This window comes from Hemicordylus capensis, chromosome 6 (assembly GCF_027244095.1).
Source record: "Hemicordylus capensis ecotype Gifberg chromosome 6, rHemCap1.1.pri, whole genome shotgun sequence".
NCBI lineage: Eukaryota > Metazoa > Chordata > Lepidosauria > Squamata > Cordylidae > Hemicordylus > Hemicordylus capensis.
In genome coordinates this window covers 171,393,516-171,416,276 of record NC_069662.1, presented here as the reverse complement: position 1 = coordinate 171,416,276, position 22,761 = coordinate 171,393,516, and the positions used below count along the sequence as shown (strand labels likewise).

The window sequence follows — 22,761 nt, the reverse complement described above, 5'->3', positions numbered from 1 at the left end:
TCGCTCGCTCTGTCTCCCCCTCCCCGCGCGCCTCTCTCTCTCGCTAGAGTCTGCGGCCACCACCGTGGTCTTTTACACCATGCTTCTTTTACAGTATAAAGACAAAAAGGTGTGAAGAATTCAACTATACAGGATGCGGTGGAAAGGAAAACAACTTTGTTACTCAGAAGGACTGTTGGAAGGTCTGTCGGAAAGCAGGGAGAAAACCAAGTTTTGAGAGAATAACTGTTTGGAAAGCAAGAAAACCCTTTTAACAGCGTGGGCCGGCCAATTCTCCTCCTCCTGGGTGTGCCAGCCAATCAGGCGCCTCCGCAGCCCAGCCAATCAGCTGGGCTGCCGGGATGCATTTTCCCCAGGCACACCTAGGAGAAATATATATATAGATCCCTACAATCAGGCTCTGTACTGGAGGACTGAAATGTAGCCAATATAACACTGATTTTCAAAAGCGATCCAGGGGCAATCCAGGAAATTACAGGCCGGTTAGCGTAACATCCATTCCAGGCAAATTTATGGAAAGCAAGAATAAAATTGTAAAGCACGTAGAAGAACAGGCCCTGCTGGGAGAGAACCAGCATGGCTTCTGCAAAGGTAAATCTTGCCTCACCAACCTTTTGGAGTTCTTTGAGAGTGTCAACAAGTGTGTGGATCAAGGTGATCCAGTTGACATAGTCTACCTGGACTTCCAAAAAGCTTTCAAGAGAGTTCTTCATCGAAGACTCTTTAGGAAACTTAGCAGTCATGAGATAAAGGGACAAGTACATGTGTGGATTGCTGACTGGTTGAAGGACAGGAAACAGAGGGTAGGAATAAACTGACAGTTCTCTAAATGGAGTGAAGTAAGAAGTGGGGTCCCCCAGGGATCTGTACTGGGACCGGTGCTTTTTAATTAATTCAAAAATGATCTAGAAGTTGGGGTAAGCAGCGAGGTGGCCAGATTTGCAGATGATGCGAAACTCTTTCAGGTAGGAAAACAGACTGTGTTTCACAGATTGTGAGGAGCTCCAAAAGGATCCCTCCAAAATGGAGGAGCGGGCGACAAAAGGAAAATGCGGTTCAATGTTGGCAAGTGTAAAGTGATGCACATTGGGATGAAAAACCCCAACTTCAAGTATGCGCTGGTGGGATCTGAGCTGTCGATGACTGACCAGGAGAGGGATCTTGGGGTCGTGGTGGACAACTCGTTGAAAGTGCCGATTCAATGTGAAAAAGGCCAATGCCATGCTGGGGATCATTAGGAAGGGGATTGAAAATAAAACGGCTAATATTATAATGCCCTTATACAAAACTATGGTGCGGCCACACCGGGAGTACTGTGTACAGTTCTGGTCACCACATCTAAAAAAGGACATTATTGAACCAGAAAAGGTGCAGAAGAGGGCAACCAAGATGATCAAGGGCCTAGAGCACCTTTCTTATGAGGCAAGGCTACAACACCTGGGGCTTTTTAATTTAGAAAAAAGACGACTGCGGGGAGACACGATAGAGGTCTATGAAATCTTGTATGGTGTGGAGAAAGTGGACAGAGAAATTCTTCTCCCTTTCTCACACTAGAGTCATCCCATGAAATTGATTCCCAGGAAATGTAGGACCAATAAAAGGAAGCATGTTTTCACACAGCGCATAATTAATCTATGAAATTATCTGCCACGAGATGTGATGATGACCACTAGCTTGGATTGCTTTAAAAAGGGCTTTGACAAATTCATGGAGGAAAGGTCTATCAAGGGCTACTAGTTGGAGGGCTATAGGCCACCTCCATCCTCAGAGGCAGGATGCCTCTGAGTACCAGTTGCAGGGGAACAACAGCAGGAGAGTGGGCATCCCCTCACCTCTTGCCTGTAGGCTTCCAGCGGCATCTGGTGGGCATCTGGTGTGAAACAGGATGCTGGACTAGATAAGCCTCCTTGGGCCTGATCCAGCAGGGCTGTTCTGATGTCCTTGAAAGACCCACCTCAGTGTGGAACTCTGGCGTCTGCACTGAGCTGGATGGACCAATGGCCTGGCTTGGGAGAAGACAGCTCCCAGCTCCCCCACCGATGGCTAGTAATATCTAGCAGGGCCTGACTGACCAGCTGTGCCCAGGAAGCAGTGGACACTTCCTGGTGGGGAGGAGTGGCCCCTGCTGCCCAGACGGCTCCTGAAGAAGCGCTCCTGAGAAGATTCTGGTGACTCTGACCAATCTCCCCTTGGAGGGCATGGTGGGGCTGGGGGGTGGCCTTGCCCCTCCAGGCGCTCTGCCATGGAACTCCTCCTCCTCTAGCACCTCTTCCAGTTGGCCTGAGGCCCAGATTTGAATAGGAGCTGCTCTGATGGCCCTGATGAGTGACCAGTGGCAGGAGGAGGCTGATGGGGGAGTGTGACCTGCTCCCCCTCCCCCGGCCCTCTTTGTGGCCTTGGATACCACTGGCCATGGGGGATGCTGCTGCTGCTGCTGCTGAAGCCATTTGGGCCTCCTTGGTGCACCAGCACGGAAGGCATCCTCTTGGACAGAGACATCAAGCTTAGACTGTCTGCTGCAAAGCACTCTCCATTGGGGCCGGGGTGGGGGGCTGCCTTTGCAACCTTCTCAGAAATCTCGTGTGTACCAAACACAGCAGTGACTCAAGCGGGGGCCTGGCAAGGTTGGAGGGGAGCCTTGGCATAGGAAGTGAAGATGGGCCCCTCCCTCCAGAGCGGCACGAGGGGGAGACCAAAGTGCAAGCTGCCATTCTGCGGGCAGGCCCAAGCACCCCTGCATCCTCTCGTTCAGCTAGAGTGATGCCCCTGGATTCAAGGCTGCTAACTGGGACCAGTTCTTCTGACCATCTCTAACCAGTTTGGAAAGAGCTTCACTGGCTGCCTCTCTATTTCTGGGCACAAGTCGAAGTGCTGGTGTTTTCTTGCCGGGGCGCTGCTACTTCACGTCCTCCCGCCCCGACCCGCCCCCCATGAAGCTTGGAGGGTGGTGACAGGCGATGTGGCCTTTTTGATGGCAGCCCCTCATTTTTTGGTGAAACATTCTGAGTCTCAGTCATCCAGCCCATAAGGGAGGCCATTTTGCTGAGGGCCTCCTGTTTTTGTTGCCATCTTCACAGCTTCCCCAATGATGGAAGAAATGCACGAGGCATCCACATTATACATACAGCCTGTGGTTGTATCCTGACACTGCCTCAAGAGACGGCCAGGGCGGGGTGGCGAAGTCAAGGTCGCTGACGACAGCCCTGGCATGTGGCCCGCTGCTTTCATGGGTTGGCAAAGATTTCAAGAGGCACACAAAGCAGACCCGTCAAGGGATGAGTCAAGTTGTAGACAGCAAGAGGAGCCAAGAGACGGATTTCACCTCAAGTCTTCTACACTCCCCCTCTCTGTGAAATCTAGTGAGAGGACTTGATGTGGGCAATCTCTCTCTCTCTCTCTCTCTCTCATCTGTGCGTGCACGCACACACCCTTCCCCTCCATCTCCTGCGAGCATAAGTAGCAAACTGCTCTGCTCCTGCCTGTGTCTGAGCAGTACAGTGTCAGCAGAGAGGGAGCCGAGCAAGCTGGACTGTTGGCCTCTGCTCAGCCTTGTGCAGCAGTGAGGATCCTGCAGCCAACGGGAGCTGGAGAATGCCCTCCAGGTGTTGGAAGTGAAGGACTTTGCGCTGTCTCTTGTCTCAAAGACAGTGGAGGACAGACTAGTGAGTCAGAGGGCTAGAGGGTCAAGACATTGGTCATCCCTTCTCTACTGCTCTGACACGATCCCTTTGGAATGTAGATTGCTACTCTCAGGGACACTTCCTCTCTCTTCTCTTCCTGTGCCTTCTACCTTGCAACATGCAAGCTCCCCTCCCTGCACCATGTGTGCAGAGAAGATGCAGAATCCATCTGTATCCAGCTAGCTAGCTAGATTAGAGATCCTAACTCCTCACTTTCCTATCTAGAATGGAGTTCTCTAATAAATGCCTTATATATTGATTTGAAACTATAAACTGGCTCCAAGTTACTTGACTCTCAGCATACACGCATGCCTAACTAAATCTGCTATGTTGTGCCTCTGTGCACTCTGCTATAATGAAAAAGGGGTTCTCTACCAGAGAGAATTCCCAACAGGTTATGGGCCCAGTATTTTGAGCTGCGTGTACTGCAACTGAAGAGTTAAGTTTGTTCCAGGAGATCCAGTGAGATCTAGCGTGGATGCTTTGAATTGCTAATCTACAGCAGCTGCCCTTTCTTGGAGCTCAGTGAGGATGGCTACTTACCTAGAGGGAAAACTCAGGCTGACTATCCTGAACCCAGACAATTACTAGGAATGGAAAACCCGACTGAGGCTTGCACTGCGTGCTGAAGGCCTCCAGAAAGTAACTGAGGAAGACACACACACACACACACACACACACACACACACACACACCCGCAGATGGAACTACAGCTGCTGAGAAGACTGCTAAAGAAACATGGGTGCTCAGGGATGCAAAAGCTCAAGCTTTGATAGCTGCTTCTGTGAGTAAAAACTATCTTACTACTATATGTGATCTTGAGACCTCAAAGGAAATGCTAAGCAAACTAGATTCCTTGCATATGAAATAGGGGTGGGCATACACCTTTAACTTAAGAAAATGCAGAATCTCCAGTATAAAGATGGGTACTGTTTTGCCATGCATGTTGGACTGCTATGGGGCTTTTTTTGCATAATTTAAAGATGCAAGGGAGGAATTTACAGAGAGTCAGAAGCTGGAAGCTCTGTTCCTAAGCATGCCCCCCAGCTATAGCAATATAATCAGCCAATTGGAAGTCCACAGCACTCTAAGCTTTGAGAAAGCAGTGGAAACCATATCTTCTGAAGCAAGCAGAAGAAAGTTTTGAATTCTCGCTATGAAAGTGAATTGGCAAGTAACTTTGCTCTTAAAGCAACAATTGGCCATTCCAGAGGAAACCCAAGGTGGGGAGGGAATGCTGCAAGAGGAAACCGCATGGGCCCCCCACATTTGCATACAAAGAGGTCTGGCTTCATTGCCAAGGAAACTCAGTCCAGAGAGAGAGGTCACATGACCGCCAGCAGGGAGACTGCTCCTGGAATGAGGCCAACTGGGACTAATGCCTTTAGATGCTTTCTTTGTAACCAATTTGGCTGCAAGGTGGTGAACTGTCCCAAGAATCAGACAAGAAGAGTCGATTTTACTGAGAGAAATTTAAATAAGGACATTAAGCGTGCAGATGATTCAAATAAGAATTTCAATTTTTCCTTGATGCAAGGCGATGAAAAGTTTATTTTAGACAGTGGTTCTTCAGTTCATATCTCAAATAAGTTGGATTTCTATACTGAACTGTTTGATATTCCTGAAGAGATTGTTCATTTGGGCAATAATACTACAATTAAAGCAAAGAAGAAAGGCAAAGGAATTTTGTATTGCAAGTTATTGGATGGATCAATTAATGAGTTTTTTGTGAGAGATGTTTTGTATATCCCCAACTTCTCAAACTCCTTGCTTTCAATATCCAAGCTAGAGAAACAAGGTTGTGAACTGTATATTAGAAATGGACAATGTGTTGTTACCCAGAATGGAGAAGTTTGCCTTGTAGGCTCTAAATGCAAAGGCCTATACAGCATGCAGGAGCAACCTGTATCAAAAACAGACAGAGAAAGACCAGCCTGGTCCAAACCTGAGGCATACCAGCCTAATGAAGTGAACCTTGCTCAGTCATGCCTGCATGAAAACTGCTTGCAACTGTGGCATAGATGCCTGGGACACAGGAGTCATGAGTCAATCCAGAACATGAAGGAAAAGGGATTAGCTAATGGCATTGATTTTGTACCATGTGACATTGTAACTAACTGTGTTTGTTGTCTTGAGTCCAAAGAAGGTAACAAGCCATTTCCTAAGCAGAGTGAAAGGAAGACGAGAAGACCCCTGGAGCTGATCCACAGCGATATATCTGGACCACCACCAGCTACCATAGGTAATCACAAATATTTCTTAACAATCACAGACGATTTCTCACAATATTCTGTTGTGTTTCTACTAAAGGAGAAATCACAGATGCTCGAGAAACTCCAGGACTACGTGGCCATGGCAAGCAACAAATTTGGGTGGAAGCCAAAGATCCTGCACACAGACAATGGAGAAGATACGTCCAGTGCCACACAGCAGTTCTGAGAGAACATGGAATCATGCATCAAACCACGGTAGCTTTCAACCCATCCCAAAATGGAGTCTCAGAAAGGAAAAATAGAAGCCTTCTGGATATGGTAAGATGCATGCTTGCTGACGCACATCTCCCACAGAAACTCTGGGGAGAAGGCATCATGACTGCTATATACATACAAAACAGAATGCACACAAAGCCTATAGGAACAACACCATATGAACTTTGGCATGGTCATAAGCCATCCATGACACATTTGCGTGTCTTTGGAAGCACAGCTTACCCATACATCCCAAAGGAAAAAAGGACTAAGTTAGGGGCTAGGGCCACAAAAGGGATTTTTGTAGGCTACTCAGCACAATCCAAAGGCTACAGAATTCTGGATCCTGACACCAACAAGATAACCATAAGCAAAGCGGTGTATTTTGATGAGAATATGAAAGAGCTACGTCTTCAGAGGGGGCCTACACCGAAGCAAGCAACCAGACCAAGCACCCTTATGACTGGATTATGCTTCCTAATCTCAGAGGAATTGAGGAGGAGGAGACAGCAGATCCAGATCCAACCACACTCCACATAGAGACCCCCAGCGATCCACCCGACGCACCTGAGATAATGGGAGAGACAACAGAGGGTGAGGTGAGGCAATCAACGCGCACAAACAGAGGTGCTCCAGCCCCGAGACTATCCTACCTCGCAAGAACGGTGGAACAACCAGAACCTTCATCATGGGAGGAAATATCCCAGCTACCCCAACCAGAAGCCCAGAAGTGGAAATAAGCTGCAATTGATGAGCTTGAGGCTCTACAGAAAAACAAAACCTGGACTCTTACTAAGTTACCTCAAGGAAGGAAAGTTATAGGCTGCAAATGGGTTTTCAAACTCAAACATCATGCTGATGGTGAGATTCAATGCTACAAAGCCAGATTAGTAGCGAAAGGATATTCACAGAAATATGGAGAAGATTATGATGAACCACCAGTGGTTAAACATACCACAGTAAGGACTCTGTTAAGTATTGCTGCTAGCAAAGGAATGCATGTTGAACACCTAGACGTGAAAACTGCATTCTTGCATGGCGAACTAGAAGCGGACATTTACATGCAACAACCACCAGGTTTCTTAGAGAAAGGCAAAGAGGACTATGTATGCAAACTGCAAAAGAGCATTTACGGTTTAAAACAGGCTGCCAGAGCATGGAACATAAAACTAAATGATATGCTGCTTCAAGCAAACTTCAAAAGAAGCAACGCGGATCCCTGCCTATACATGAAATGCAGAGATGGCAAATGGACTTACATTTTGGCGTATGTTGATGATTTGATTCTTGCCTATGAAAATCCAGATGACAGCAAGGAAATAATGCATCATCTGAACAGAGAAGTGGAAGTCAAGCGACTTGGCAACATTGCACACTACTTGGGCATTCAAGTACAAAGAGAGAAAGATGGAAGTTTCCTCATCAACCAAGAACAGAAAATTAAAGACTTGATAAACTTTCTCAGACTGGAAAATGCGAATCCTACACCAACTCCAATGGAAATGAACTACATAAAGCAAGAAGATCAAACTGAGCCACTATCTGACAACCATAGATATCGTGAAGCATTGGGTAAGCTTTTATACATTAGTACACTCACTAGGCCAGATATTAGTACAGCAGTTGGCTTACTTTGCAGAAAGACTGCATCACCAACAGTCAAGGACTGGAATGCAATGAAGAGGGTTAGGGTTAGGGTCCAGCTACCAGCTAACAGTCAAGCAAAACTAGAAGCATACGTAGATGCAGACTGGGATGGAGATCTAACAGAAAGGAAATCCACCAGCGGTCACATAGTTTTCTATGGTGATGGAGCCATAAGCTGGTCAAGCAGAAAGCAAGACATAGGAGCATCATCAACCACTGAAGCGGAATATGTATCAGCTGCACGGGGCTGTCACGAGATACAGTGGCTGTGTCAACTACTGAAAGATCTAGGTACAGAGGTACCACAGCCCATACCGGTGTATGAAGACAGCCAAAACTGCATTCAACTCTCCAGACAAGAAGATGTAAAGGAGCGTACCAAACATATTGATGTAAAGTACCATGTAGTGAGAAGTCTGCAGAAGGATGGACTAATCAAGCTGATCTACTGCCCGACAAATGAAATGCTTGCAGACATACTCACTGAGCCACTACCAAGACCCTGCTTTGAAAAGCTGAGAGAGAAAATGAATCTTGTGAGCTGAGCCAGGAAACATCCAGAGGGGGTGTTGGAAGTTAAGGACTTTGCACTGTCTCTTGTCTCAAAGACAGTGGAGGACAGACTAGTAAGTCAGAGGTCTAGAGGGTCAAGACATTGGTCATCCCTTCTCTACTGCTCTGACACTATCCCTTTGAAATGTAGATTGCTACTCTCAGGGACACTTCCTCTCTCTTCTCTTCCTGTGCCTTCTACCTTGCAACATGGCAAGCCTCTCTCCCTGCACCCTGTGTGCAGAGAAGATGCAGAATCCATCTGCATCCAGCTAGATAGATAGAATAGAGATCCTAACTCCTCACTTTCTTATCTAGAATGGAGTTCCTTCATAAATGCCTTATATATTGATTTGAAACGATGAACTGGCTCCAAGTTACTTTACTCTCGGCATACAAGCATGCCTAACTAAATCTGATGTGTTGTGGCTCTGTGAACTCTGCTATAATGAAAAAGGGTTTCTCTACCAGAGAGAATTCCCAACACCAAGGAGGGAACCTTGGAAGCTGTCATATGTCGAGTCAGACCCTTGGTCCATCTAGCTCAGTATTGTCGACACAGACTGGCAGCAGCTTCTCCAAGGTTGCAGGCAGCCAGAAGCTCTCTCAGCCCTAGCTTGTATCTCCAACGGGTGCAAGGACATCAGCAAAGCTCATGGGTTGGTTTGTAGGAAACTGCCTCCAGGACTTAGACCATCTCACCCTCACCCTCTTCCTCCTCCTCCTCCTCCTCCTCCTCCAGCAGCTGCGGCAAATGGCTTCTGCTCTGCCCCCAAGTTCACATCACAGTGCACTACAGAGTTGAGTTAGCATGAAGGGGGTGAGGCAGAGGGCCGCCTGGCGGAGAGAGGGGGCTCCCAGGCAGCTGTGCAGCCTAGCAGCTGCTAGCAGGCCGAGGGGGCACGGTCTGAATCCGTGGAAGGCACCTCTGTCCACTCTCAACATCCTGGTGAGGGCAGTGCCCACGGTGGGCCTGCCAGTGAGGCCGACTCAGTGCACAGAGCACTATGGCCCAGAGCACTGAGGCATAGGACCCCCCCCCAGGGTCCACCTCAGGGAAGTGACTGAGACGCCGGGGCTGGGGAAGGGACCTCTCTCTGCCCACCCCCCATATGCCCCTGAAGAGTTGTTGCTGGGCAGAGGAGCACACCGTGTCCTGGGGCCCCCGAGGGGTGGTCTCCGCTGAAGACTGGTGCTCCAGGTGGCCTTCGAAGCCAGCCGGGCATGGCCAGAGCAGCAGGAAGAGGTTCCAAGGCAGCCCCCGCCTCTGCCCCACCCCCACCCCCACCCCACCCCCGGAAGTCCCAGCCTTGCAGAGGGCTGCTGTTTCCTGGGCACTCATGGGGCAGAGGGTCAGGATTGGGCCGAGGTCGATGAAAAGGCCACTGGGGCACACTGGACAGCACCCCAACTCCTTGTGCCAGCCCAGAAAGAGAGCCAGTCGCTCTGCCTGCAGCTGGGGGGTGTGTGTGTGCACATGTGCACCCCCAGTCAGACTCACCATCAGGCAGAGACTTGGAAGAGAGGGTGACCCGCCTCCCTCGGAAAGGCCTGCTTCTTTCAGCTGAGAAAACACACCCAAGAAGACTATGAGGAGACCCCCCAAGAGGAGCACCTGCCTGAAGGCGGCAGCGGCGGCATCCTCCTCCTCCTCCTCCTCCACAGGGGAAGGGCTCTCCAGGCTCCCTGGGGCTAGGAGTCTTGGGGCAGCCCCAGAGGGGGCGCCTCATCCAGCCCTTCCTGCCAGGCACAGAAAGCCACCCAGGCTTAGCGCCACGGGCGGGGGGGGAGGGGGGCACACATGCTTGGGAGCAGGAATTCCAAAAGGGCAGGAGAGAAATTGCCTCCGCAGACGCCCAGGGAGGCACCCGAGGGGGCTTCCCCGCCCCCCCCCCCGCCTTGAAGCACCCTCCAAAAAGCTGCGCCCAGCTGTGCTCAGCAAGCTGCCCAAGTGGGCCTGGCCTGCCCCCCCCCCCGCGCCCTTTCTCATGCTGTGGCGAAGAAGGGGCAGAGCCAGCCCTGATCCTGGCTGAACAGCCCCTGAACGACCTCTTGAAACTCGGGGGGGGGGCATTAGGATCCAGCCGTGTAAGGGGAAGGGGTGGCGGGTGTGTGTGTGTGAGAGAGAGAGAGGCTGCACCCTCTTGGCCAGCAACAGCCTTGCCAGCCAGGCAGCCTGGCTGCTGTCCCTTAGAGGAACCTAGGAAGCTGCCATAGACTGAGTCAGAGCATTGGTCCATCTAGCTCAGTATTGTCTTCACAGACTGGCAGCGGCTTCTCCAAGGTGGCAGGCAGGAATCTCTCTCAGCCCTATCTGTACTGTATGCTTTGGTAGTTTGTTGGTTCAATTAAAAAATCTTGTCCTATTTAAAAATAAAAATAAAAAATCTTGTCCTATCTTGGAGATGCTGCCAGGGAAGAAGCCTGGAGCCTAGATGCTCTTCCCAGAGCGGCTCCATCCCCGGAGGGGAGTATCTTACAGCGCTCACACTTCTAGTTTCCCTTTTGTATACAACCAGGGCGGATCCTGCTTAGCTTAAGGGGACAAGTCATGCTTGCTCCCGCAAGACCAGCTCTCTTCTCTCGGGCCGGACAAGCTCCTGGGTGGCCCCTAGTTGTGGCTTGCTGTGGAGGCCACTGGCATTGGCTGGAAAGGGCCCCACGCCTCCTGCAGGAGGACCGCCTTGCTGGGGGGGGGGGGTGCTGCTCAAGCCGCCTCCTCCTCCAGCACACACACACACACACAGAGGGGCTGCTCCTGGGGCTCCAGGCTGCCCCCTCCAGTGCCAGATGTGAAGCGGGCGAGGCAGGCTCCAGAGCACTCTGCACATGGTCAGAGAGAGCCCATTAGGCGTCGGCATCCTTCCACAGAGGTGCCTGCTGCCGTGGCTTCGCTCTGGCCCCGGGGGGGGGAGCCCCAGGAAGGGCATCCCGAGCGTCGCTCTTGCTCCTCCGCCCACAGCTTGGGCTCAGTGGCTGCCGCCACGGCCCCTCCCAGCGCCGGTAGGCAAGGAAGGGCCCGCCGCGCGTCTCGCCTGTGGGGCGGCAGAGCAGAGGCCACCTCGGGGAGAGCCCGAGCGGGAGGGAGAGGAGGGGCGGGGCGCGGCGCCTCCCGGCCCGGGCTCCCCCGCTGGTGCCCCGGCCAGCCTACCTTGCCAGCAGACCCGGCGGCGCTCCGCACTGCCGCTGCCGCCGCCGCCGCCGCCAACCGGGGCCCGCCGCATCTCCCCTGCCCTCCCCCGAGCACGGAGCGCCTGCGCGGCGCTGCACGAGAAACGGCCAGGGCGCTGAGCTCCGCTCCGCCCAAGAGGAGGAGGCGGCGGCGGCGGCGGCGGCGGCGGCCCCAGCACCGCAGGCAGCCCGCGCCGTGCTCCCCACCTCTCTCCCTCGGCTCAGCTCCGGGGCGGGCGGGCGGGCGGGCGGGCTGGCTGGCAGGTGCCCGCCACGATGCGCCTGCAGCATCCCGCCGCGGGCCAGGCAGCCCAGCCGCTGCCCAAGGAGGGGGCCGGGAGCTCAGCCAGGCGGGGGGGGCAGGCGCGCAGGCAAGGGAGGCGGCTGCCAGGCGGAGGACCCTCCCGAGAGACGTCGGCTTGGCCGCTCCGGAGCGAGCTCTGCTTCAGGGGCCAGGCCTCCTCCGGCCGCTTCTGTGGCGGGGTCCCGGCGGGAGAGGGAGGGGGCTCGGAACGCACCCTGGGCGGGTGGGAGCCAAAGGTCCAGAGTCAGAGACTGGGGGCGGGGCAGGCGCTGCTGCTGCTCCTCTCCCCGCCCCCCCCCCCCCCCCGCCGCCACATCCGAGAGCTGCGCTGGCTGAAGGCTGCCCGTTCGTCACGGAGGAGGCTCCCCAAAGACAGGCCCAGCCTCACAGGCCCAAGCTGCTGTCGCTGGGGTCTGCCTGAGGTGGCTGTTGAGAGCGTGAGTTCTGGTCGCCGTCTCGGAAGGAGAAGAGGGCAAGCCAGAGGACCAGGGGCCTGGAGCACCTTCCTGGCGAGGCACCGAAACAACAGCTGGGGCTTTGCAGCTTAGGGGAAAAGATGCTGACGGGGAGACAGGACAATCATGCCTGGTGTGGAGAGGAGATGCAGAGAGATTCCCCCCCCCCCCTCACTAGAGCCATGTAGGACCCACAAAAGGCAGTCCTTTTTCACACCGTGCTTAATCAACCCGTGGAATTCTCCGTCACAATCTGTGGCGATGGCCACTAGCCTGGTTGGCTTGAAAGGGAGCTTGGACCAATTCACGGGGACAAATCTATCAAGGACTACCGGTCTGCCCTCCAGCACAGCACCTCGGAGTACCAGTTGCAGGAGGGACCAGTGGCATGGCCAACATTGGGTTAGGGTTTGAACACGGCCCGCCCCTCACAGCCCCGACACCCCCCCCGTGTCTGATGTCAGGTGCAGGGGGCGTGGCTTACTGTCTGACATCAGACATAGGGGGTGGGGTGAGCAGGTCCGCCACTGGCCTCCCTCTGCTGGGGGGTGGGGTGGGGGGGAGACAGCCACAGGAGAGAGAGGGTGAGCCCTCCTTTCTTGCCCTTGGGCTTCCTAGAGGCATCTGGTGGGCCAGTGTGTGGAACAGGAGGCTGGACTCGATGGGCCTTGGTGGGCCTGACCCAGCACGTCTGGGCTTCTGCAGGAGAGCAAAGACGGCTTCTCCACTGTCCCAGTGAGCAAGAGGACTAGAGAGACTCACAAGCTTGAATGATCAGAGTGCAGAGTTCGGCTGGCCATTCGGAGAAGCCGCTTAGTGGTCAGAGCAGCAGCCTGTCAATGGAAGCCAATTAGCCGGTGGAGGGTCCGGCTCTCCCCCGCTGGGGTCTGCAAGCAGAGGCCGGGTGGGGCTCTAGCTCTGAGTCGCTCGCATCAAGGAGGCGGCTGGAAGGGATGCCCTCCCAAAGCCTCCAACTCCAGGATGTCGGCGGTTCCATGCTTCTGCCCTCTGCACGCACTACAGAGGATGTCCCCCAGCACAGCCCCAGTGCCCAGGACCTTCTGCCTCCCACCCAGATCCTACGTCTGGCTCTGAGGAAGTCACCAAGGAGCCGGGAGAACGCAGCTGTTGACCACATCTGTATTTTTATTTCAAGATATGTCGAGCTGCAAAACCTTGGCAGAAAGTCATCATATAAATATAGTAAACCAACATAAAATAGACCCCAGCCCCCCACCAAGCTGCATTCAGCAACAGGCCAGCAGAGCCAACCCTCCACACCTAACGTGTCTCTGGAGAAGAGGGGCCAGCCCCACCCCACCAGTGTCCATGGCCCCCCCCCGCCATCCAGGGAGTGCAGAGACACAGGGCAGCCACACAGGCGCCCCCCCCCCGCCCTCCCAAGCCTGTGATGGGGGAGCCCTCTGGCTGCGTGGCACTGCCCTGCGGCAGGGCATGGGAGTGGCCAGGGTGGCGGCGGCTGCTGCTGCCAGCACGGCCAAGGAACTGGGGCTGCCAGAGAGGCAGCGTCGGAAGCCCACCGTCTGTCTCGGCGGCAGAAGAGGAGGAGCAGCAGCAAGGACAGCGGCCTCCTGCAGGCTGTGCCCCCCCCGCCCCAATGGCCATTCTGAGCAAGGGGGCCACAGAGAAGGCCTTTCACCTCTGCGCGCCACACAACAGCCATACCAGCCGAGCACCGGGGGGGGGGGGGGGTTGGGGGTTGCGGGAAACCTCTCTGAGCACCACAGAGGGCCGAAGCCCCCTGAGGGAGCCCTGAGCAGGCCTAGCCAGGCGCCCCTCTCCTTGCTTTCTCTAGCACGCTCCCGCCCCCAGCAGGAGTGGGGCTCCGTGTGCACAGAGCAGAGACCAGGCAGGCTCACCAGAGAGAAGACACTCAGCTGCTCCTCTTAGGAGCCCAAACCGCCCGGCCCTGCCTCCCCGCTGCCCCCCCCGCCCGCCCTCAGGTGCTGTTGGCCTGCTCCTGCTCAGAGAGGGCCATGGCCAGGTGCGAGCGGGAGGCCAAGCCCTGCAGGTTGCTGAGGATGCAGTGGTGGTAGAGCTCCTCGCTCAGGCGGGGGTTGCAGCTCCTCAGCACGTACTTCTGCACCAGCCCTGGCTCCACCGCCCGGAAAAGGTGCAGCTCCGAATAGCGCAAGAAGACGTCAAAGACCTCCATTTCCTCCAGTGCCTCCTCCCGGTCCAGGAGGTCGGCCGCCAGCTTGGTCCGGGCGGCCATGTAGTCCGCGTTGTAGAAGCAGGCCTCAGCAAAGGTGTGCCGGTCAAAGTGCCCGTCCCGCAGGAAGTCCGTGCCGGGCGAGGAGGCCGCGGCAGCCTGCTCCCCCCGGAAGGCCAGCACAGGGTTGAACTCCTGGAAGTGGACAGGGAAGAAGACCTGCCAGTTGCTGATGGCGTTCATGCGGCAGCGGTTCAGGACGTCCGTGTTGACCTCTGTCCAGACACTGGCCAGGAAGAAGAGGGTGTCCACCGGGTGCTTCTTGGAGACCATGTCCATGAGCTTGACCTGAGAGGGCACCTCGGTCTTGACGCTGATCCAGGGGACCTTGGCCTCCGCATAGCGCTTCTCAAGCTCAGCCACCATGGCCTTCACCCCAGCAAAGACATCCACTTGGCTGACCCGCTGGGCGTCGTAGGGGTCGTAGACGAAGAGCAGCGTGAGCCGGGCGTTGTCGTGGGTGTCCAGGACATTCATGGCAAAGGTGTCCAGGAAGTTGCCCACAAAGTCCAGCTCCTGCACCGTGAGGGGCAGCACCAGCTGCACCCGCGTGGCCTCCGTCACGTAGGGCATGGGGATGAGCTCCACCTTGCTGAGTGGCCGCAGGAGGTGCACCCGCTTGGCCAGCACGTGGCGGTGCCCCTTCTGGGTGGCGGCTTCCACCAGCAGGTCCAGGGTGTATTCCATGCCCCGGGTGGGGTCGAAGCGCCGGTAGCCGTTGAGGAGCTGCCGCTTGCGGAAGCGCAGCTGGGGCTGGTAGCGCTGGTTGAGCTGCTCCAGAGCGGCCTGGAGGATGTCGCCCACGTCGGCCTTACTGGCCCCAACCAGCGCACACTTGGGGGTGCCATCAGGGCAGGAGAAGAGGTGCTGCTCGGTGAAATACTCCCAGTTGAACACCTCAAAGCGAGACTTGGGCACAAAGGGGGCACTGATGCCCACGGGCCACGACAGCCCCGCCTCGCCTGCCGGCGTCAGCAACGTCAAGTTACGGATCTGGGCCTGCCGGTCAAAAGCAGAGCCTGTCAATCCACCCCTTGCCCTCTTTGGCCGGCAACTGGACCCCGTCAGGAGCGGGGCAGGAAGCCCAGAATGGCGTCCAGGGCGCCGTGAGCTCTGTGAACTGAGCCCACAGCACTGGCTGCCTACGAGATCACACGAGCCCCCAGCCAAGCCTCAACTGTGTTCCAAAAGCCAAAGTGGACGGAAGCATCTCGTGCGGGGGAGGGCGGCACCTCAAAGGGACTGATGGCTCTCTGGGCTTTGAAGCGGGAGAGGCTCTCACCTTTGGGGCAGCCCAATCCCAGGGGTGCTTGCCTGAGAGCAAGTCCCACTATGTTGAATGGTGTTTCCTCCTGGCTAAACATGCCCAGGACATACCCACCCTTAAGTGGCACAGCGGGGAAATGCTTGACTAACAAGCAAAAGGTTGCTGGTTTGAATCCCCGCTAACACTATACCGGGCAGCAGCGATATAGGCAGATGCTGAAAGGCATCAGCTCATACTGCACGGGAGGAGATGGCAATGGACAACTCCTGCTGTGTTCGACCAACGACAACCACAGGGCTCTGTGAGCACCAGGAGCTGAAGCTGGCTTGACGGCTCACTTCACTTTATACGAAACGTGCCCAGGACTGCATCTCTAGCTGAGCAGCAGAGCAGCTGCAGCAGGAGCCCGAGCTCTCTGCTTGCCAGGGCCAACAGTACAGGCCAAGGCGGGTCCAGGGGAGGGTCCAGATGCCAGGCTCCTGCCTGTACAGGGCCATGTGTCCCAAGGGGCCCCAACATCTTCACCTCCCACCCCAAGAGGCCCACCCAGGGCCAACTCCTTAACTCCCCAAGGCGAGAGCCTTTCTCTCAGCAGAACATGACCCATCTGTGGGGTCCAGGCTTCGGGCCAGTCTAAAAAGGAAATGGGCACATGGTGGAAGCAGTACCACAGAAGCGGAGACTGGGGCCCGATTCCAAGAAATAGCACTCTTGGCTCATTTCTACTCCCACCAGGGCAAAGTAGAGCCCAGCCAGTCTGATCTGATCAGAGAGTGCCTCACAGTAGCCAGAGAACAAACTTCACCACTTTCCTGCAGGGATGTGCATGGAACCGGCAGGGGCCCAGTTCGAAGGCGGGGGGGGGGGGAACGACACCTTTAAGGGTGAGGGAGGGTGCACACACCCCCCCACATACACACACTGGTTCCCCCCTTCGCATGCACGTGGGGTAATTCTGGTCCATAACCCCCTGCCGCCACTTTTGAACCGCTGGCTATTTGAAGGCCTGTAAAAGGACCTCCAAACAGGTTCGTGCACATCCCTACTTTCCTGTCCTGCTGGAAGCACCCAGGGCTGCAGATGCATAGCTGGGCTCGACTGACCCCTGGACAGAGCCCACAAGACAAGACAGGCCCGTGGAATTCCTCTGGCACAAGATGCTATACAAGAGACCCAGGGTGTGCACCAGCAGCAGTGAAAAGGCCAATTCCATGCTAGGGACCATTAGGAATAGAGCTGAAAATGAAACTGCTAGCATTACAATGCCCTTCGACAAATCTATGGGGTGGCCACATTTGGAGAACTGGTCACTGTATCTCAAAAAGGACATTGTAGAACTGGAAAAGGTGCAGAAGAGGGCAACCCAGATGACCAGGGGCCTGGAGCACCTACCTTATCAAAAAGGCTTTTTAGTTTAGAAACTAAAAAGAGATTTATAGAATGATGCATGGTTTAGAGAAATTGCAATAGGGAAACATTTTTCTCCCTCTCTCACAACACTAGAACAGAAGTGATCCCCTGCTAACTGAGCAAAGAGGCACCTTTTAATGTGGCGGTTCTCTTTATTTAGCGGGGGGAGAGCAACTGGCTGTATCCAGCCCCAGCACAGCACCTCTCCAGTGTCTGTTGCTGGTGTCTACCTCGTGTCTCTTTTTCAGAGTGTGAGCCCTTTGGGGACAGGGAACCATTTTATTTATTTATAGCTACGTAAACCGCTTCAGGAACTTTTGTTGAAAAGCGGTATATAAATATTTGTCATATTCATATCCCATGAAACTGATGGCCAGGAAATTCAGGACTGTCAAAAGGAAGCACTTTTCCACAGAACACATCATTAACCAATGGAATTCTCTGCCATGGGATGTGTTGATGGCCACCAACCTGGATGGCATTAAAAGGGGTTTAGAAAGTGCACGGAGAACAGGGCCCTCAGCGGCTACGGGCTCCCTCCCAGCTCAGAGGCAGGATGCCTCCAAATACCAGTTGCCGGGGAGCCACAGAAGGAGAGGGGGCCTGCCTTCCTCTCCTGCTGTGGGCTTCCCAGAGGCATCTGGTGAGCCACTATGGGAAGCAGGAGGCTGTTCTCACGTTCAGTCACCTGAAGGACTTGGTAGCTGCTGCCAGTTCCACGCTGAACATCAGGAACCGGGGCTTCCTTTTCCCTATGTGAATGGTTGATTCAGCTTTTGGGAGGCTTCAGGTAGCTGTGACTTACTCCTGTGAAAGGACCCCCACTTAGAGGCTGGCTCCTGCCTCCCCACCCCAGCCCCCTCCCTTCCAGGCCCCACAGACATCTCTCCATCTTCTACCTGCAACTGTTCGATCTCTTGGTAGGTCCGATCCAGCTGGATCCTGCGGAACCGCTTGTGCAGGCGGTACATGAGGGTGGCCTCAGTGACGGGGTGCACAGTGACCGCCCTCCCAAATTCTTCCCCCTCTTCCTTCTCTGGGTCCGCATTCTTGGCCAGTTCAAAGGTCAGGTAACGCTGGTCCTGAAAAGGAGAAAAGAAACAGAGTTGATTCCTGGTCCTCCATCTAGGGGGAACCACCAGCTCAGCAGCAACCACAGTCCTCGTTCCACCACACATCTGCCATAACGAGCAAGGCAGCGTATCTGCGAGTTGCCATAGCTTCGTGACACCTCTGCGAGACAGGCAGGGCCAAGAACAACTGGCCAAAGCCCCACCAGCAAGTGTCACCGTGGAGGGGGAACCTGCCTCCTTTCCCCACACCAAGCCCAACCCCCAGGCCACTGCTGCAACCTGGCTCCCATATGTGGCGTCTGTGGGGTATCCTTCCTCAGACGTGGGCAGCAGGATGCAGGCCGGATGGGCGGACTCCCACTCCCACAGCCTCACCGGCCCCCGGGGTGCAACCAGGGCACATCCCCCAAGGTGTGCTCACGAGCAGGTAGAAAGGACACCCTTCCCCCCTCTGCTGTGGGAGCACCCGAGCAGAGCTAACAAAGCAGGCAAGGGGGGGTGTGGAGGGCCTGGCCTGTAGTGGTGCAACCCCACAACCACCAGCTCTCTAGCCAGGCCCGTTGTCCAGGGGTTGTCATGAGGGGCCTCTGCTCCAGATCTCGCCCATGCAGGGCAGCAAAAGCTGAGCCTCCGCAGCCGAGAGCAAGACGGCTCCAGGGAGGCCCTTCTGGGAAGCACTGCTGAGTGAGGAGGAGCGAGCAGTTATCCGCCCCCCCACCCCGGCAAGACCTTGGCAGGGCCAGGATCGCCTGGGGCCTCTTTGGGGTGGGGAGCACTGGAGGGCCTCTGGGTCAGGGCTGTCCTCAGGACCGGGCAGAGCAAGGAGGGCGACCACATCGGCGGGGGGGGGGGGGGCGGCATTCTGGTTGCTGCCATCAGCGTTAACTGGAAGAGGGCCCCAGGCCCTGCGCCCTGGAGACCAGCGCCCTCGAGGGACATCCCTGCTCAGAGTCCTGGGGTTGGGAGAGGAGAGGCTGCACCCCCTTGATGCCCCTCCTCCCTTCACCAGCCCACCCACAGGGCCTCACCCTGCGCTCTGCCCTTGTCGGAGCTGCTGCCGGTCATGAGACTTGCAAGCACACAGGAGCCCTACCAGGGTGCGACGGCTGGCCGCCCCAAGCACACATCTTGCAGATCTCCGATGCTGCTCAAGGAAAGCTTCTGCTTTGCCACAGATGCAATTTGTGAGCCCTGCGGAGACCGCCTCCCACACGGGCTAGGGGCACGGAGCTATTCTGGCCCTGGGCCTCGGCTGGTTCCCAGAAGGGGCTTTCGAGAGAAGTGGGCTGTGAGGCCTCTCCGCCTCCACAGCTCAGGGCCTGCGGTTTCTCCAAAGGACTCCTGTGGGAGGCGGGCGGGCGGGCAAGCAAGCTCCTCTGCAGGGCTTCCGGGCAGAGGGGAGGAGAGATGCCCAAGGCCAGCAAGGCCAGCAGCAAGGGGCTGCAGCTAGATGAGTCGCTGGGCACAGAGGCAGCCCTTCTAATGCTACCGGCCCAGGAAACGCTCCTCCCACGGGCTCAAGGGCTCCCATCTCTCGGACGGGTGTGCCTGCAGCACGGACTCTCCCAGCCTTTCCCGAGCAACTCCTCCCACGCCTGGGTGCCCAGAAGTCACCAGGAGAAGCCAAGCGTAAGGAACAGGCGGGCCTCAGGAGGCCAGCCTCTGCTAGACCCTCCCGCCCCCTCCCCGCACCTGGTGCTGGGAGCTGCAGCTGACGCCCAGGGAGTCCACCAGGCAGCGTCCCAGCCACTCGTCGGGCCGCACGCTGAGGATCTCGTTGCGACAGCCGTCCAGGTGCGGGCGGAGCTTCAGCAGCAGGCTGCGGGAAAGGAGGTAGCCGAAGCCCCCGTGGCAGTAGCGGCTCTCTTCGTCCCCCGCAATGAACTCCTCTGCCCGGCCCAGGTAGACATCCTGGTTGATGCTCAGGTGGGCAAGGAGGGCCTTCACCTGCTCCGCCTGGGCGTAGGTGTCGTCCTGCACGACGAAGAACCAGTCAAAGTCCTCCCCAAAGTGCTGGTGGATGTAGCGCACCGTCTCGTACATCAGCCACACGGGGCGCTCGTCCCCGTGGGACACCAGCGCCATGCCGTGGGGGGCCTTGGCGCTGCGCAGCCCGGTGAAGTACAGCAGGTGGGCGAAGTGGTGCCCCAGCGTCTTGTTGACAGCCACAGCCAGCGAGTTCAGGGTGGCCTTGGAGGTCAGCACGGCCACAAAGAGGCGCTCGTGGAAACCCAGCTCCGTCTGGATGTAGCGCGTCCTGCGGGGAGAAAGAGCCAGGAGCTTTTCAGGCCGGCCCCAAAGCAGAGCCGCTCAGCTCCTCCCACGCACAAGGCCATGCCCGTGCGGGCCTGAGTGGCAACCCTGTGCCCCCCACTGATCCCTCCCACACACAGAGCATCCCCCTGACCCTGCCGCTTTGGAAGGGCCAAGAGGCAAGCAGGGAGGCGGCAGCCGGGGCCCCGGGCAGGGCGTCACCCGGGGAGCTGCTCCAAGTGGGCTGCCATGGCAGTGCGCCCCGGCGGCTCCAGCCTCCTGCCACTCAACCACGAGCCAGTGGGGGGCTCTGCAGGCCTGGCCAGACTTAGCAGGTCACCCTCTCTCCCAACGGGGCCCCCACCAAGAAAGAAACCCTTCTGGAGGAGCCTGGGGAGCCGCGTAGCTGCAGAGGCTCCACTCCTCTGGGCCTACAACCAAGACTGATGGTGCTGCTGCGCCCCTCCCAGGGGGCTCGGCAGCCTCGAGGCAGACCGAAGCTGCCCAAGGGCATAAACAAAACCATATACATATACACAACTATGATGCGGCCACACTTGGAGTCCTGCGTACAATTCTGGTCATCACATCTTAAAAAGGCCATGGTAGAACTGGAGACAGTGCAGAAGAGGGCAACCCAGATGACCAGGGGCCTGGAGCACCTTTCTTATGCGGCAAGACTACAACACCTGGGGCTTTTTAGTTTAGAAAAAAGATGACTGTAGGGAGACATGATAGAGGTCTATAAAATCCTGCATGGTGTGGAGAAAGTGGAGAGAGAAAAATTCTTCTCCCTCTCCCATCACACTAGAACCAGGGATCATCCCATGAAATTGATTGCCAGGAGGTCTAGGACCAACAAACGGAAGTACTTTTTCACACAATGCGTGATCCACTTGATCTCTGCCACAGGATGTGGTAACAGCCAACAACCTGGATGGCTTGAAGAGGGGTTTGGATGACTTCATGGAGCAGAGGTCTATCAAGGGCTACCAGTCGCAGGGCTGTGGGCCACCTCCAGCCTCCAAGGGGGGATGCCTCTGAGTCCCAGCTGCAGGGGAGCAATGGCAGGAGGGAGGGCACGGCCTCAGCTCCTGCCTGTGGCTTCCAGCGGCATCTGGTGGGCCACTGTGCGAAAGAGGACGCTGGACTGGATGGGCCTCCGTGCAGGGCCTGATCCAGCAGGGCTGTTCTTCTGTTCTAAGGGGGCGCCCCCCACTGATCCCTCCCAGGAGCCAGAGCGCTCTGTGAGGAAGAAAGTGTGAGGGGAGCGGGGAGGGCAGCTCTCGAAGCCCGTCCTAACCTAGGAGCTCCCGGAGCGGCCTCAGCCAGCCCTTCTTCTCTGGCTCTGGGCCTCCCCACGGAGGAGGCCGGCCGGCCTGCCCGGGCTCACCCCAGCGGCACCAGAGCCCTGCTGCACATGCGCCAGCTGGCGGGGTCGGGGGGGGGGGGCGGGTGCCCCCACTGTGGTTTCTCTGACAAGTTGTGCGTCTCGGGGGTTGAGGAGCCGGCCGGGGAGGCACAGCGGGGGGGGGGGGAGCAGCGCCGGGCGCCCCGAGGAGGAGGCCCCGCCAGGCCTCCCGAGCAGCCGGTGCTGCTGCTGCTCCCGCTCACCTGAGCACCTTCTTGTGGGGCTTGCCGGGGTCTCTGGAGTAGGGCACCACGCGGGGCCGGAAGGCCTCCTGCTCCTGCTCCTGCTCCGCCGCCGCGCCCGCCCAGCCAGCCTCCTGCGGCCTCTTCGCCGACAGCTGCCGGCTGTTGCCCAGGGCGGCGGCGGCGGCGGCGGCGTCCAGGCAAGAGGCGTCCTCCGCCGCGGCCCCGTCCTCGGCGCCCTGGATCCAGGAGACCCGCAGCAGGCTGAGGCTGCAGCCCAGGGACAGGCCCAGCAGCAGCGGCAGCGCGGGCCGCAGGAAGCCCAGCAGGCCGGCCACGCGCATGGCCGCCGCCGCCACCGGCCGCCCCGGGGCAGCGGCTGCGGGGAGGGCGAGGAGGCGGCCCGGAGGGAAGGGGAAGCGGCGCGGCGGCGGCGGCCTGCCTGCCTGCCTGCCCACTCCCTGCGGGGACCGCCTCTCCCCCCACCCCCGGCCCGCTCTCCCCCCCCCTTCCGGAGGACCGCGGCGCGGCTGCCTCCCCCCCTCGCTCACTCACTCACCCCCCCCCCGCCCCCGGGGTCCGCCAGTGCCGCCGCCACGGGAGGAGGCAGGCCCGGCGCGGGGCAGGCGGGGCGGAGACGAGCACTGGGCAGCGC

General features: G+C 57.0%; 2 protein-coding genes across 3 annotated transcripts in view; both read right to left on the bottom strand.

Moving 5' to 3' along the window:
* The window catches only part of SMARCD3 (SWI/SNF related, matrix associated, actin dependent regulator of chromatin, subfamily d, member 3), a 74,715-nt gene extending 63,103 nt beyond the window's left edge, over positions 1–11,612 (bottom strand). Inside the window, exon 1 of the mRNA XM_053260582.1 lies at positions 11,499–11,612. The gene's annotated coding sequence lies outside the window, so the exon portion shown is untranslated. The remainder of the gene's footprint in view (positions 1–11,498) is intronic.
* A 1,791-nt stretch (positions 11,613–13,403) lies between these two features.
* On the bottom strand, positions 13,404–22,596 carry CHPF2 (chondroitin polymerizing factor 2). Of its 2 annotated transcripts, none has more exons than XM_053262542.1 (4): positions 22,128–22,596; positions 19,953–20,517; positions 18,087–18,269; positions 13,404–15,509 (listed from the first exon to the last, which is right to left on the bottom strand). In XM_053262542.1, exons 1-4 carry the CDS (start codon positions 22,448–22,450, stop codon positions 14,238–14,240), a joined length of 2,343 nt encoding a protein of 780 aa, XP_053118517.1. In that variant the 5' UTR covers positions 22,451–22,596; the 3' UTR covers positions 13,404–14,237. The 2 variants fall into 2 exon arrangements, with proteins under 2 accessions (XP_053118517.1, XP_053118518.1); XM_053262543.1 differs by lacking the exon at positions 22,128–22,596 and adding an exon at positions 21,817–21,929.
* Between the last annotated feature and the right edge of the window lie 165 nt (positions 22,597–22,761).